Below are 14,339 nucleotides of genomic sequence, written 5' to 3' on the forward strand. Positions count from 1 at the left end.
GAATTTTTGCGGGTATCATCCCCACCCCAATTTTATTTTCTAATTAGAAGGTTTCTGGGTCACCAACTCTATGTGTTCTTGTGTTACAAATGTTTATCTTTTCATGCATACGGTAGTTTAAATGGATGAATGGTAAAAATATTATTATTCATAATTGAGTTAAAGTTTTAGAGTTACTGATTCACCCCTCCCCTCTTAGTAACCTTGTTAGTCTTGATTATTTCCAACACTTTATAACTCCCCCTGAGTTGATCATGCCAATGTCTTGCCGTTATGCTTAATGTGTTCTTTTATAACTCCTCCTGAGTTGATCTTTGAGTTGATCATGCCAATGTCTTGCCGTTATGCTTAATGTTCTCTTTAATATATCTTCAACATATTATCTCCCCCTTAGAGTATTATCTCCCCCTTTTTGATACTTATGTCAAAGGGTCCTAAATAATAATGCTATGTTTGGCCAAAAATGTCTTGTTTACCTCAAGGAGTATTTGGAGAGCTGCATCCCAATTATTTAAGGCAATATCCAATGTCTTTTGTTGGATTGCAAGCTCTGCTGCAAGATCAACTAGTCCTTCATGTGTAGAAATATTGGGATCTTTCTTCAGGACTATTTCTGCATACATTTTCTCCTTGTGCAATACTTCTAAGTGAGGAGTAATGGAGGCTTGAATTTGCATCAGCTTTTCTTTGATAGTGGCCTCTTCTACTGATAATGCAACTAATTCCCTCTGAGTGTGTAATGTATGAGCAAATTGCTTTTCACTTTGTGCAAGATCTCAGGGTATTTTCATGCTAGAGAGTTTTAATTTACTCTCAAGGTTCAAAATTTTCTAATTTATTTCACATGTGAACCTAGAAAAATCACACAATTTGCTGTAAAGGGAAAATATGTTCCCTAATATACTTTTTATATTTTCCAATTTCTTGGCTAGGTCAACCTGTCCCAAAATTATGTTATTAGCTATTTTTTGGTTGAATTTTCCTATAAACTTCTTTTTTGACCATTCCAATAGTTTTGCATTAGTATCATGGTCTTCATTATTTACTTGGTCAACTATATCAGATAATTGCTCAAGTATTGGCCTATTTGCATTTGGAGGTTGAAGACTAAAAGCATCCATGACTATATCTTTTATTTCATTTAGTGCTTGCTTGTATTTGTAGTCTTTTCTCATTGTCTCTTGTCTCCTCCTCTTATCCAATGCACTTTGTATTTCATTCATCTTTTCCTCATTGAGAGTGCTTGAATCATAATAGGGTATTTTGATTTTTTCATCAAGCTCAAGAATACCATAATGTATGGTCCTCGCTACCCTTGTAGAACTTGAACTTGGTGTACTGACATGTAAAGTTATCTTTTCAGTACTCTGCTCATGACTAGGTTTGGTGGGAGTTGCTATTTTTGGTAATTCAACCAAAGTTTGTATTGCAGACTCCTCTTTATTTTGAGTTTCTTCCTTCTCCTCTTCTTCTTGCTTGTCTTCTTCTTGTTGTACTACTTGTACTGGAGGTGTACTCATTGTTTGAGCTATTGTCCCTATGATTACTACTATTGTTGCACTCGGCTCCTGATGAGTTGGAGTGACTAATCTTGGTGGTGATGGAGGTGGTAGAAATGTAAGCCCAGTAGTTTGAATGATTTGAGGTTGTTGTTGTGATGACACCTTGACCTCTTTGAGTTTATCTACTAACTTTTGAAGATTATCCACACTGACCAATATGGGATTTATACACAATTGTGCTTGTAGATTTGTTTGGTCAAGGATCTTAGTAAGATCCACTGCAGTTAATGGATTGATGTTTTGACATGTAGTATCAACAACATCCTTAATCTTTATGATTTTTGCAGGTGTGGTAGTTGAGTGAGGAGAGCTAGGAGGTGAAAGATGTGTGCCTTGAACATTTTGCTGTTCATCAATTCCTTTGTCTTCATCTTTTCTTTCCTCCTCTCTTTCTTTCTTATTTTCCTCTTCTTCAACCTTTTTTCTCTTCTTTTTTTTTCTCTTCTCTCCTCTTCCTTCTTTCTTCAGGTTTTGCAGCAACTTCTTCTTTGTATATTTCTTCAAGAACATCTTCAAACATTTTGTACAAGTTTTTCCATACTCTTTTTGTTCTTTGCACAACTTCTTCAATTTTATTTTGCAGGATGGAGAATGCCCTATATTTAGGTGTAAATCTTTTTTTATGCCTTTTGACTGCTTGAGTTACCTATTCTTTTGTCAAATCAGGCAGTAAGTTTGCTAGGGTTGATTCCCTCATCTCTTTCTCCATCATTAGGCAGAAATGCCATTTGTCTTCTATAATTTTAGACAATTCCTTTGGCAATTATCCATCTAGTTCAAGAGGTGTATACTTGAACTGTGCCATAAATGCATAGACTGATTCTTCTATGCTATTTTATTCCTCTTTACTGAACTTATTGAAATCAATCTTTTTCATTTCATTTAAGTCTCCATTCCTAATCTTTTTACATAATATATCAATTGAAGATTTAGGAGGACTTACCTCTTCAGTCTAATCTTCTTCATCAGTATCAGGTTGGGCCACATATCTTTTTCTTTTCTTTAGCTCTTCCTGTGCCTTTGTGTTTTTCTTCTTTGTGGCTTCCTCTTTAGCCTTCTGGGTAGAGGCCATTGTTGTAGCTCTGGTTGTTGGCTTCTTTGTTGTTTGCATGGTAGCTTTCTTTGGTGGGGGCTGAGAAGCGGGAGAGGTCTTTGTTTTCCTTTTAATGACTCTGCCTCTGATGCGTGCTTCCTTGGTTTTTGTTTCCTCAGCACTCTCATCTTTTTCTTCTCCTTGTCTTTGTGGCAGTTCAAGTGGATCTTGTTCTAGCTCACCTTCTTCTTCTCCTTCACTAATCTCTTCTTCTTCACCTGATGCACTGGATTCTCCAACACCAAATTTCTTCTTTATCTACTTTACTAGCTTGTCCTTTTTCTTTACTGCTGAGGCTATCTTAAGTTCTGTAACAACTCTTAATTTTACAGTGTCATACATTCCAAATGCCTTGGTAGATTTGTCCATTTCCTCTGCAAGTAAAGCTGTGATGGTTGCAGAAGCTTGGTCAACATCAAGCTCATATCCTAATGGTCTAAGCCATCTTGTCTTTGGAAGGACTTCTTGAATGTAGGTATAATCAATATCAACAAGAAAACATATGTCATTTATATGCTTTTCTACTAGTGAGACTGGTATCCTCATTTTGTTCTTCATTGCATTTTTGAAATCCTCAAAATAGATAGACATTTGATCATCAAAGCTATCTCCCATTTGTGCAAAGAAATCATTAATTTGATCAACAATGGTTTTATTTTGAGTCCAGTTGACTCTCCCAAATGAAGGGAATTCCTTCATTACATAGAAGAACATACAAACCAACACTTAACCAAATTTGCACTGTGCTCCCTTGGATTTTCTAATAGCTCCAAGATTTTCATTATTTTGTTGCAACAAGAGTTCTGCAAGATCATAAGTGTGATCTTTCTTTACAAGTTTATGTGCCATGTCTACTACTATGCAGGGTACACTATTTAACCTGTTGGATTGGTAAAACTTATGTGATATGATCCTTACAGCAAAATCTAAAAGGAGATTAGTTATGGTGTCTATAGTCATGCCTCTATTGTTCCACTTTGCTCCTGTGTTCTTCTCAATTGTTTCCTTCTTTTCACTTCTCAAGGTTTTTGGCCGATCTAGGGTTGGAAAGCCAGTAACCTTATGAACCATCTTTTTGGTAATCTTGACTTGCCCTTGTTCTAACTAGAATGATACATCATGGATTTTGCTGAGTATAATGTGTATCCACTCATTTTTGAATATGATTGGAAAGACTAGGGCTTTGGTTAAACCCTTCTTTTCTATGACAGAAAACTCATCTTTCAGAATACCATTATCACAGAGTTTGTCATAGGCATTAAAGATTTCCAAATCTCCTATGGCTCCTATTTTACAATTATAGCATTTTTGCACATCCTGAACCATAACAAATTTTTTAGGGATGAAAGATAGGGCACTAGCGAAATCATTTTTGTATGCAACCTCTGGTATTGGTCTAAACTCAGGTTGCTTAACTTCGTTGCTAACAAGTTGAATTTCATGACTCATTTTCTCTTGAGTTGTTTTTAAGCTTGTTGCCATTTATCTCTGAACTAGGGTTTTAACAATTTAAAGAAAAAAATTTCAAACTGTAAAACTCGGCACTTGAAGGAGATACCTGGATAGATACTTTGATCACTTGGGTAGATGCAGAATTGCTGCAAATCACTAGTTGAAAGCTTGAAAATTGCTCATACGTGCTCAAAATAATCGCTCTTTGTTTGAATGGCTCAAGAATGAATCTAATTTTACTTTTAAATGATAGAAGAAACTTTTGCATTTAATGCACTTTAGTACCTACACCTGTCACTCGACTTCCAAATGTTTTCAACTCGACATCCACTCGGCAGCTATGCTTAGTCAGCATCTACTAACTTTGCTGATAACTCGACATTCAAAGATGACTCGTCATCATTGTTTGAATATTAGTCTTAGCATCTTATCTTATTCTTAATTCTTCTTTTCAGTGCTTCTTTGTCTTGGGACTGATGTATGATATATCTTTGTATATCAGTCCATATATCTCCCTTATGCTTAGTTTGATGAAGTGTGATCACTTGACCCATTAGGTGAAGTGATCCCTTTGCTTGATGTACTACACTTATCTTTCTTCTTCCAAATTTTATTCATTTGTTCTCTTATGACATCAATCTTTTCTTTTCCTTTGTTGGCTTAAGTATTTGGTGCTTTGAACCTTGTAGGACAGTTCTTGCTGGTATGACCAGTTTTCAAGCAACTGAAACATGTAGTTTGGCCCAACCATCTTTTATAGTTTCCCTTGAAATGTGTTCTTATGCATTTCTAGGGTGTATGTCCATATTCTTGACAATAGTGACAATTGTACCTGGTGTTATAATCCCAATGGTAGTGTCTTTCATTCCTTTTTGCTGGTTGATTTTATGTCCATATGGGCTTTGATCTGCATTCAAATGCCCTATGTCCATATTTCTTACAATTATGAAAATGTCTATCAAATCTTTGTGTTCTTGGGATTTTGGATCTACAATCTTGTGTCATATGTCCTTGCATTTTATACTTGTGACATTAACTCTTGCTTTTATGTGTGTTTGGCTGATTGATTCTTCTACTCTTGCAAATATTAGTAGTATGTCCCTTTGTATTATAGTAATGACAAGTGGGTTTAGAATCCTTACCTTTTTCACTTCTTTGCTCAACACTCTTTGATGATTCTCCAACTTCAGTACTGTTGTATTCAAGTCCTAATGTATCATGGGCTGATCTTGGGAATTTTAGCAACTGTTCAAAGTACTTTATGGCTTCGCTTGACTTGTTGAGATTCTCTGCTATCTCCTTTTCTCTGTTCAGTTCATTCTGTAATTGTTCATTCTACATCCTCAAAGTAGAGATCTCAATATCTTTTATATTAAGTTCATGATGAAGGTTCATCATTTGAGCAAGTGTATCCATCTGCATGTTTGAGATCCTTGTTAATTCAGTTCTCTTTTCTTCTAGTCTGTTTGCAAGATTTCTTTTGTCATCTTCCATCATGACTCTGTCCTCAACTGCTCTTTTCTTTTTTTTAGTGATCTCACATAATATTATGGCCTGTGATTCATGTTCCATCTTGAGAGATCTTATCTCATTTGCTTGAGCTTTGTTTTTCTCCATCAGTTCTACTATTGCTACATCAAATTCTTTAGTGTCTCCATTGGAAAACACTTGTGTGGTATAAATTTCCTTGTAGTGTATGTCATTTTCAGCTATGGCTATCTCCTTTCTTCTTTTTAAAGATTTTTTAAATTCCACTCTAGCGTCCTCTACCTTTTGTAGAGCGAGATGCACATCTATCACCTAGTTTTCAATGATCTTTCCAAGTTTAAAAACTTCCATCCTTAGATCTTGTCCTCTAAGCTGTTAGGCTTCTTTTTGAGAGAAACTGGGCTTTGATACCAATTGTTGGAATAAATTATTGGAAAGAATTCTTCTGAGGGGGGGGTGGGGGGGTGAATCAGAAGTACTAGCCTTTTTAACTGTTTCAAATCTTTAACAACATATTTTTGAAATGAACATGCACGCATATAAATATTAAGAAATCATAAGAAACCAATATGCATCACCACATAACACTTAAGATTTGGTAACCCAGAAACCCTCCAGATATAAGAAGGTAAAACTGGGGTGGGGATGATACCCACAAAATCACTGCAGTAATAATGTTTAACCACTGCTGATGGTCTGGCTTGTTAAAGGATTGCCCTTTCAAAGGCTTTACACTATATCAATAGTGACCTGGTTAAAGGATTTACAAACACTTTACATGAAGTGTCACCCTGTCAAAGGATTTAGTCACCTAGTTAAATGATCTATAAAATAGCTGCTAAGCTAACCTATCATCATAGGATTTTCTTTCTAATACAATGACTAAAGAGTATTAGGTATGATAAACCTAATGGTTTACAATCCTTCGATTACTAAATATAGGCACTTGATCTGCTCTATCTGATCTTGGTCTTCTGTGATCTGATTCACTTCTCTTTGATATTAGACTTCCTTATACACCCTTTTTTTTTCTATGACTTCGTCTTCCTTATAAAGACACTAGAAGACTTAGGGTTAGGTATGGATCTACGATCCAAATTTAATCTCTGATTTTTGCTTATTCCTTGCACATCTCTTATTGGTTGCATGCCTTCTCCATTTTTCTTATTGGCTGCATGTAGACTGCATAGGAAATATAAATGATTTGATTATCACTTAAATCTTTCGAGATTTATCTTATGTTGGCTAGAAAAATGGTTTACATATGAGTTTGTGAAATCTCAAACTCATATGCTAATTCTGAGTTACTCGGCACTTACTACTTCCTAATGCTCGGCACCTACTGTAACTCGGCTTTTGTATATGCTCCTATCTTGCTTGGCATCCTTTAAGACTTGGCACCTGAATAATGCTCAGTACTTAGATCATGCTCGGCACCTGTACTTACTCGGCACCTGATCTTCACTTGGCACCTAAAGACTGCTCGGCACCTGAAGATCACTTGGCACTTGTTGAATTTCCTAACTCGGCACATGCTGTGGCTCAGCATACACAGTGTACTCGGCTTTAATGTGAAAGGTGGTTAAGTGTGTTGGCACTCAAGTGTCAAAACCATTTTTAGACTAACAATTATGTCTTGAGTAACCTTCTATGACCTTCCTCTAATATTTTGGTATGATTTTAAATTGAAATTTTATATTTGTACTCCTTCATTTTGCCTCTACTCAAGAGTTTGACCAAAATTGACTTTTCTCGATTAAGGTTTGAATTTTTGTCCAAAAATTCACTTTGTGAGTTGTTTGATCTCTTATCATTTTTATTTTGGTTTGACATGTAATTCGAAGCTTGATTTGCATTTTGAACCCATTTACATTCTTAGGTTTCAATAAGTACCCAATAACCTTCCCAATTTTAGTTTTTGTATTTTTCTTTAATCTAGGTCACTTTCTATGATAAGGTCATTTCCAATAGAATTATCTTGTTTTTTGGAGCCTATCATTCTTGGTAGGATTTAGTCATTTCTAGAAAGTAAGAGACTTATTTTTGGAAATAGGCTCGTTTTTAGGAAGCAAGGAGGTTGATTTCCAAAAATAAGCTCATTTATGGGGATTTGGTCATTTCTAAGACCAAAGAAGTTTTTTTTTTGGTTATTTGGTCATTTATGGGACCAACTAATGTATTTTTTTTTTGGATTTGGTCATTTCTAGGACCAAAATCATTTATCTTTCTATATTTTAACCCTGTTTGGTTGCTAGTTGTACATGTGCTTTAGGTTTGCAATCTTGATGATGTCCAAGGTCAATGCCCATTGTCTAAACTATTTATTGAGTATTAGTTTATGTTTTCATGTTGCATTAGCTCCTCAAGGGATACACGTCCTACATGTTTATTTGTACTTGCATGATAACTATCTAATGAGGGATGAAGCCATACATGATCTTTCTTCTAATGCTAGATAAAATGACCTTCCATTGTTGTATCTATGACATTTTCTGATGTATTTTGAGTACTATCATTATCATTTGATATGTATTTGAAATTTTGATATCATGGTCCTTTTGTCTCTTGATTCATTGATATTTCACATACCCCTGATATAGCAACATTGATGCACTAATATAGTCCTTTTGATATCTTTGTACATATGATTTGATTCTAGTCATTGTGATGTATATCTTGGTCATATTTGATGATTTTGATTATGGGATGATCTGATTATCATGACATCATGCTACTTTTGTAATTTACTGATATGAAAATGTATGCAATGTATGGTTCTAGTCACTTATGCACATGTAATGAATGGTTTCATACTTTTCATATGCAATGTATGTATGGATGCATAGCTATGTGGATGCACTTATAAATTTCTAGATTTTCAAATGTATGTATGTAATGAATATTTTATTATACATTTGCAAATATTTATGATGGTGCTGACACTCTTATGCAGGTGATATCAATGAGTTTGGTATTCAACCATTGTTTATAGTTTGATTTAGACTTTGATAAAATGATCAAACTTGAAATTTTAATCTATAGTTTCATATTCTATAAACAATTGATGTAAGCCAAGAATAATTTGAAGCTCAATTAACTTGTGCAAGTGAAACATGTATGGAACTAGATTAACCATGAATACACCTATACTCATACCTCCATGACTTGTCACTGACTATTTAAAGTTGATCAAGTTTTCATCATAGAGTATTTTGTTAGCAAACATCATAGGTTAGTACAATCTTCACTGATGGATTCAATAATCATGAAGATATGAATACTACTTAGATCCAATGCAATGCCAAAAGTGAACTTAAGCATTAAGGCATGCAGGTAAGGATGACATGTTAGTTACTTCCTTTTGATTTAGTTATCTTCTTTTGTTTGTGTGTAAAATATGATCAGTAACCTGCAATTACCTTTATTTTTGTATTCATATCCTTGGGTACATGATCTTGTGCACACATTTACTAGGAAGTTGATTTTTAGTACAAACAAACAGATAAGGAGAATGATCCAATCTCACCGAAGATTCCGTATAAAGTGGATTGAGGTACATTTGACCATTCAATTGTGATTGATGCACTTACGATAGACACCCAATTTATGAGAAACATAAGGATCATTGGAATAATCACCATAGACAAAAAAACAAAGAAAACATTATGCACCTATCTTTATAGGTCTAATCATCTATGCATGTTCCAGTTGCTCAGGGTTTATGTAAGGAAAACACTCCAATGATGTAAGGAAAGTTTATAAGTTCAATCTCATTTCTCTAGTCCATAAGACAATGTAGAGAGAAGAAAATAGATATAAAGAGGTCCTTGTTTCAAGTTGTGTCAAATGTTCGTATTGTGATTTCAACCTATTTTCGTTTTGTTTATTGATTGCAAGTGTTTGTTTGTAAGCAGTGTTGAGAAACACTCTTGTTTAAGTTCAATGTCAACTGTGATTTGACTGAGTGTTACATGATACTGTTAATCAAAGTGTTGAAACAATAGTTTTGATGTTCTTTACATGTAGGTGGTGTTAAGAAACACCTTTGTTTGTACCTATGACAGTTCTATTTAAGTGTTTATAAACACTTATTTTATGTTAGCGACAAACTTTCCTAGACCACAACCTAGGCTGACAAAGTTTGGTGAATCAACCACAACTCATAGAATAGACTCAACAACTAGAATCGCTAGAAGAGGTTCCCCTATTGAGGTTCGACAATCTTGGGAGTTAGATGTAGATAGATTCTAGATTAAGTGAATAATGCATGCTAGACCACGCAATCTCTAAGACATGTGAACCATACCGTAAAAAAGAAAACCTGAAATCAACATGAAAATGCTCGATGAGAGAATAAAATCTGCAATAGTTAATGATTTTGTAGGACCCCGAGAATAGCTGTATAATCAATCCTACTTGATGCAGTGGTTTGTGATGAACTCATGCACGGTTGTTTCAATCAAGAGACACTCACGTTACTCTCGTGTTCTTATGATTGGACGTTCTTTTTGGTACTATCTCGGCAGTCGCCATCTCAAGAGTGTAAAATTAATATTAAAAAAAGGTTAACGGCAAATTTTACCAATTATCATAATATCAACGGCTGGTCAACACTTGCCAAAAGTTTGCCTCCCAACTCTAGCAAATTCTAAGCTACCGTTCTATATTTCAAAGTACAACAACCCAATTGTGAATTTATTATATAGGTTAAGTATGTGAGTATATTCCTCAGCTATAGACATAACTTAATTATGATACTTCAATAACGTTTCTATCAGTCCCCCATCTCTGCTACAAAGAACAGCTTGATGGTATTTAACTCATGGAATGTAGTCTTGTGAACATTTAAGTACAATGGCATGAAATAAACATCACAGTTTTCTGAAATATAAGAGGTAAACCCTAACCAGTGGAGTTCATTGATTTTCATCATCACTATGAAGAAGAGATTTGATTTTGTGGGTCATTTTTTTCCAAGGCTTAAAACTTCATAGGCTAAGAGTCAAGGTTATTCTTCGAAAAGTTATACAAATTATACTAAAAGTTATAAGAGAGAAACGGATTCTCTATTATTTCTTTCTTCCCAATCTTCCTCGGATTCCAAAAGAAGTAGGCTAAGCCATTGTAGACTCGACTTCTGTTGATGTTGTAGCTCCTCTACCCAATCCTCTTTCTCCTGCATTTCTCTATTTGCTTGATCATCACTTCCTGTAAAACTATTCACTTGTTGTATATTGTTATGATCTAACAACTGGGTTATGTCAGTAGTGGTGCATGCATCAAACTCTGGAGAAGAGAGTTCATCCATGGATAATAAACTCTGGAATGTATTGACTCCACTATCTTCACAAGGCTCATAAGAATGTGGGATTTGATAGTCTACTGAACTTGAAGTGGGTTTGTAACTATAACAAGGAGAGTAGTGCCCATCAAGCTCCATTGATGAAGAGTGAGATGATTTAATCACATTCTTCTCCATGGAAGTTCCATCATCAGAGCTAGTAGAGCCATATTTTCTGTAGCTCTTCTTTATCCTGACTGCTGTTGCTTTGACTGGAGTAGATTTGAAGACATGTTGATCATCGGCAGGAGGAGCGGGCTTGGGCTTTCTAGATCCTTCCTTCTCTGGAACTGATAGTTGGCATTTCTTTCTCAGATGAGTGTTCCAGAAATTCTTTATTTCGTTGTCTGTTCGACTTGGCAGCCGTCCCGCAATGAGTGACCACCTGAGATATGATAAAGATCATGTAAATACAAGCACAATTGCATATCATAATCTACAAATCATCTCACTGAGATGGAAACAGAATTGATGATTTGCTGATATCTACATTTCGAATCATACTTATAATCTATCATTACTATGAGAATGATTTGAAAGTGGGTTGTTTATATGAGCTATTCAAAGAGGCAATGCTTCATACAACTTTGGTTTTTCGTTCAGAATTTATTGTAAAAGAATTATCTGTTGCAAAAACTGGAAAATGTATAAAGGATGAGATTCTTGATTCATAGTAAACAAAAAAGATATCAAGTGGCTGTTTTCTCAATGAAGATTCATAGTAGACTAGCCAACAGCAAAAACCATTTGAAAATATCTCAAGGAAATGATTTGGGATATAAAATAACTGGTTTCTCAATCAAGATTCATAATAAAAAAGCCAATATCAAAAAGAACAGAACTTCAATATTTAGAGCCAATATCAAAAAGAACTTCAATATGTATTAATGACGAGATTTTTGATATAAAGAAGCTAGTTTCTCGAGCAAGATTCATAGTAAATAGCCAATAAAAATTATATTAGGAAACCGATTCTTCATATAAAATGACTGATTTGTCAATCAAGGATCATAATAAAAGAACCAACATCAAAAAGAACTCTAAAATGTAATGAAGATGCGGTTCTTGATATATAACAATTAATTTGTTTATCAAGATCCATAATAGAAAAGAACTCTAAAATGTAATGAAGATGCGGTTCTTGATATATAACAATTAATTTGTTTATCAAGATCCATAATAGAAAAGAACTCTAAAATGTAATGAAGATGCGGTTCTTGATATATAACAATTAATTTGTTTATCAAGATCCATAATAGACCATTCCTTAGACTGCTTAGTTGCCTAGATGTCAATCAAAATTCTTTCATAGTAATTCCTACAAAGAAATGTTTTAGATAAACTATGAAACTGCCCACCTATTGCCGAGGAGTCCATGTAATCTAACAATAAGATCCTCTTCATCTGGTGAGATATCTCCCCTTTTGATATCAGGGCGGAGATAGTTCAACCACCGCAATCTACAACTCTTTCCACACCTCTTCAGACCTGCACTAGGCATTGAATTACAAACATCTTTATAATGAATATATAGAACCTTATTATGAATAGAATGAGACCTCATGAAATTAGATTTCTATGATAGTAATTCAGTGGTCTATTGAGAATCATGAGTGGACTAGAATAAGAATTTCACCTGCTTTTTGAGGGATGGATCTCCATCTTCCTTCCCCATGGGATTTGATGTATTGGCTAAGAATGAGATCCTCTTGGGCAGTCCAAGCCCCACGGTTGAGGTCAGAGTTTTTGGAGCAGCAAGGAGCTCTGCCCATTGTGAAGAAGAAAGAGCTCAATGCTTGCCTCTCTTTCTTCACCACCAAAGCCTCCTTATATAAACAAGGGGCAGCTACAAACGCATAAAAATACTCCTTGAGGGATGGATGGGCACGTGACAAACATTGACGATTTACTCAAAGACCCATTCACCGTGAATTCTAAGTAGTTCCCCAATCGAGACACTATTACACATTAATGGTTCTTGTTTCCTGCCAACTTTTTAATAATGGTTATCTGTCAGAGTAAGGTCTTAACAATATTTTACGAACTACACATTTTCCACAATGCCTATTTTATTCAAGTTAATTAGAAACGGTCCTTCGGGATCAAACAATTTTAGTAAAGGAAAGAATTAACATATCAGGGAAGAACCAATTTAACTGTTAAATGACAACTATATATGGACAAGTTGTCATGTTCAAAACATTAACGAACGGTAGTTTTTATTTTTATGGTAGATATTTTTTTTAACGGGAACCAATTTAAATGTTAGCAGACAACTGTATGCGGTCAAGTTGGCATGTTAATAAGATTATAATGAACTGTAAATTTTTTTCATGGCAGATGTTTTTGAGTGGAGTCATTGATGAGGTCAACATGTGAGCTCATTTTTAATATGCACAAAAAATAATATTAATATAGTCAAGGTTTGAATTTTGGTAGTGTGAACTATTACTATATTATAATTCAATTATTGTAATATATTAATTTTAACAACAATTATCAATGCATATATGTTAGTATTTATAATGAAGTTATTTTTGAAAGTATTTTGTTATATAAGAGAAGGAGTCCGATTACTTTTTATTAGATTTTGCTTAGTAAAAAGTCTACCAAAAAATGTCTAAAGTAGAGGGTCTAGTAGTTGAGCATCCTAACTTCATTCTTAAAATCTTATGTAAAAATCTGGGATCACTATAATTTTTTAGCACAACTTACAAGTCCCCTATATATAACTAAGATCTCAGAGCTACATCATCAAATATGATGGAATGCCATCATTGTGTTTTGCCAAAGTGTTTAAAAGGACACAAACAAAGTGTGTACTTGGTCATGTTTCATTGATGCACGACGTTGAATCACATGATTTGTTGGTTTTTAGATTTAAGAAAATACATCTCATTCAATTATGGGTAGTATTCATCACTAATATCAACTTTAAAGTCAAAGTTACTGTGCAACATAGAATACTAAATCAACAAGATGTGTCACAATTATTGGAATACGTATACCTAATAGTTGTAAGAAAAGTTAATAAAAATAGAATTGCACAATTATATTGATATTCAAAGAACATTTGAGCATGAATATTAGATCATTTGTGCCAATTTCATATAGATAAAAGAGAATGATTAATAAGATGATAAAATATAACTTAGAAACAATTTTTTTTACACCTACAATTACATATATTCATTATAACTACCTTAACTCTAAAACAATAAGCAATTCAAGTCTTATAAAAAGAAACCAAAAGAATCATAACAAATCTAATGTACCTTAAGACTTATGAAGTAAGATAATCCTCATAGCACTTACATATAATAATTTGGAACATCTAGAAACACTACGTGCGGTGGTATTTCATCCACAGATGGTTCACTCATACAAAGGAGGACAGCTGATA

The 14,339-nt window shown here is 34.3% G+C and overlaps 1 protein-coding gene across 1 annotated transcript; it reads right to left on the reverse strand.

Annotated features, from left to right (window-relative positions):
• Nucleotides 1-10,455: 10,455 nt before the first annotated feature.
• LOC149532967 (uncharacterized) lies at nucleotides 10,456-12,739 on the reverse strand. The gene is made up of 3 exons (XM_089803890.1): nucleotides 12,573-12,739; nucleotides 12,295-12,424; nucleotides 10,456-11,321 (listed from the first exon to the last, which is right to left on the reverse strand). Exons 1-3 carry the CDS (start codon nucleotides 12,706-12,708, stop codon nucleotides 10,640-10,642), a joined length of 948 nt encoding a protein of 315 aa, XP_089660016.1. The 5' UTR covers nucleotides 12,709-12,739; the 3' UTR covers nucleotides 10,456-10,639.
• Nucleotides 12,740-14,339: the final 1,600 nt, after the last annotated feature.

This window comes from Cupressus sempervirens, chromosome 10 (assembly GCF_028749045.1).
Source record: "Cupressus sempervirens isolate cs-2001-9-10 chromosome 10, ASM2874904v1, whole genome shotgun sequence".
NCBI lineage: Eukaryota > Viridiplantae > Streptophyta > Pinopsida > Cupressales > Cupressaceae > Cupressus > Cupressus sempervirens.

Bases quoted from the DNA above. Each gene is read 5' to 3' on its own strand.
- LOC149532967 (XM_089803890.1), bottom strand. From the start codon at position 12,708: ATGGGCAGAGCTCCTTGCTGCTCCAAAAACTCTGACCTCAACCGTGGG. The intron at 12,425-12,572 runs GTGAAATTCTTA...TGCCTAGTGCAG, and splicing joins ATCCATCCCTCAAAAAGCAG to GTCTGAAGAGGTGTGGAAAG. The intron at 11,322-12,294 runs GTGGGCAGTTTC...ATCATATCTCAG, and splicing joins CATGGACTCCTCGGCAATAG to GTGGTCACTCATTGCGGGAC.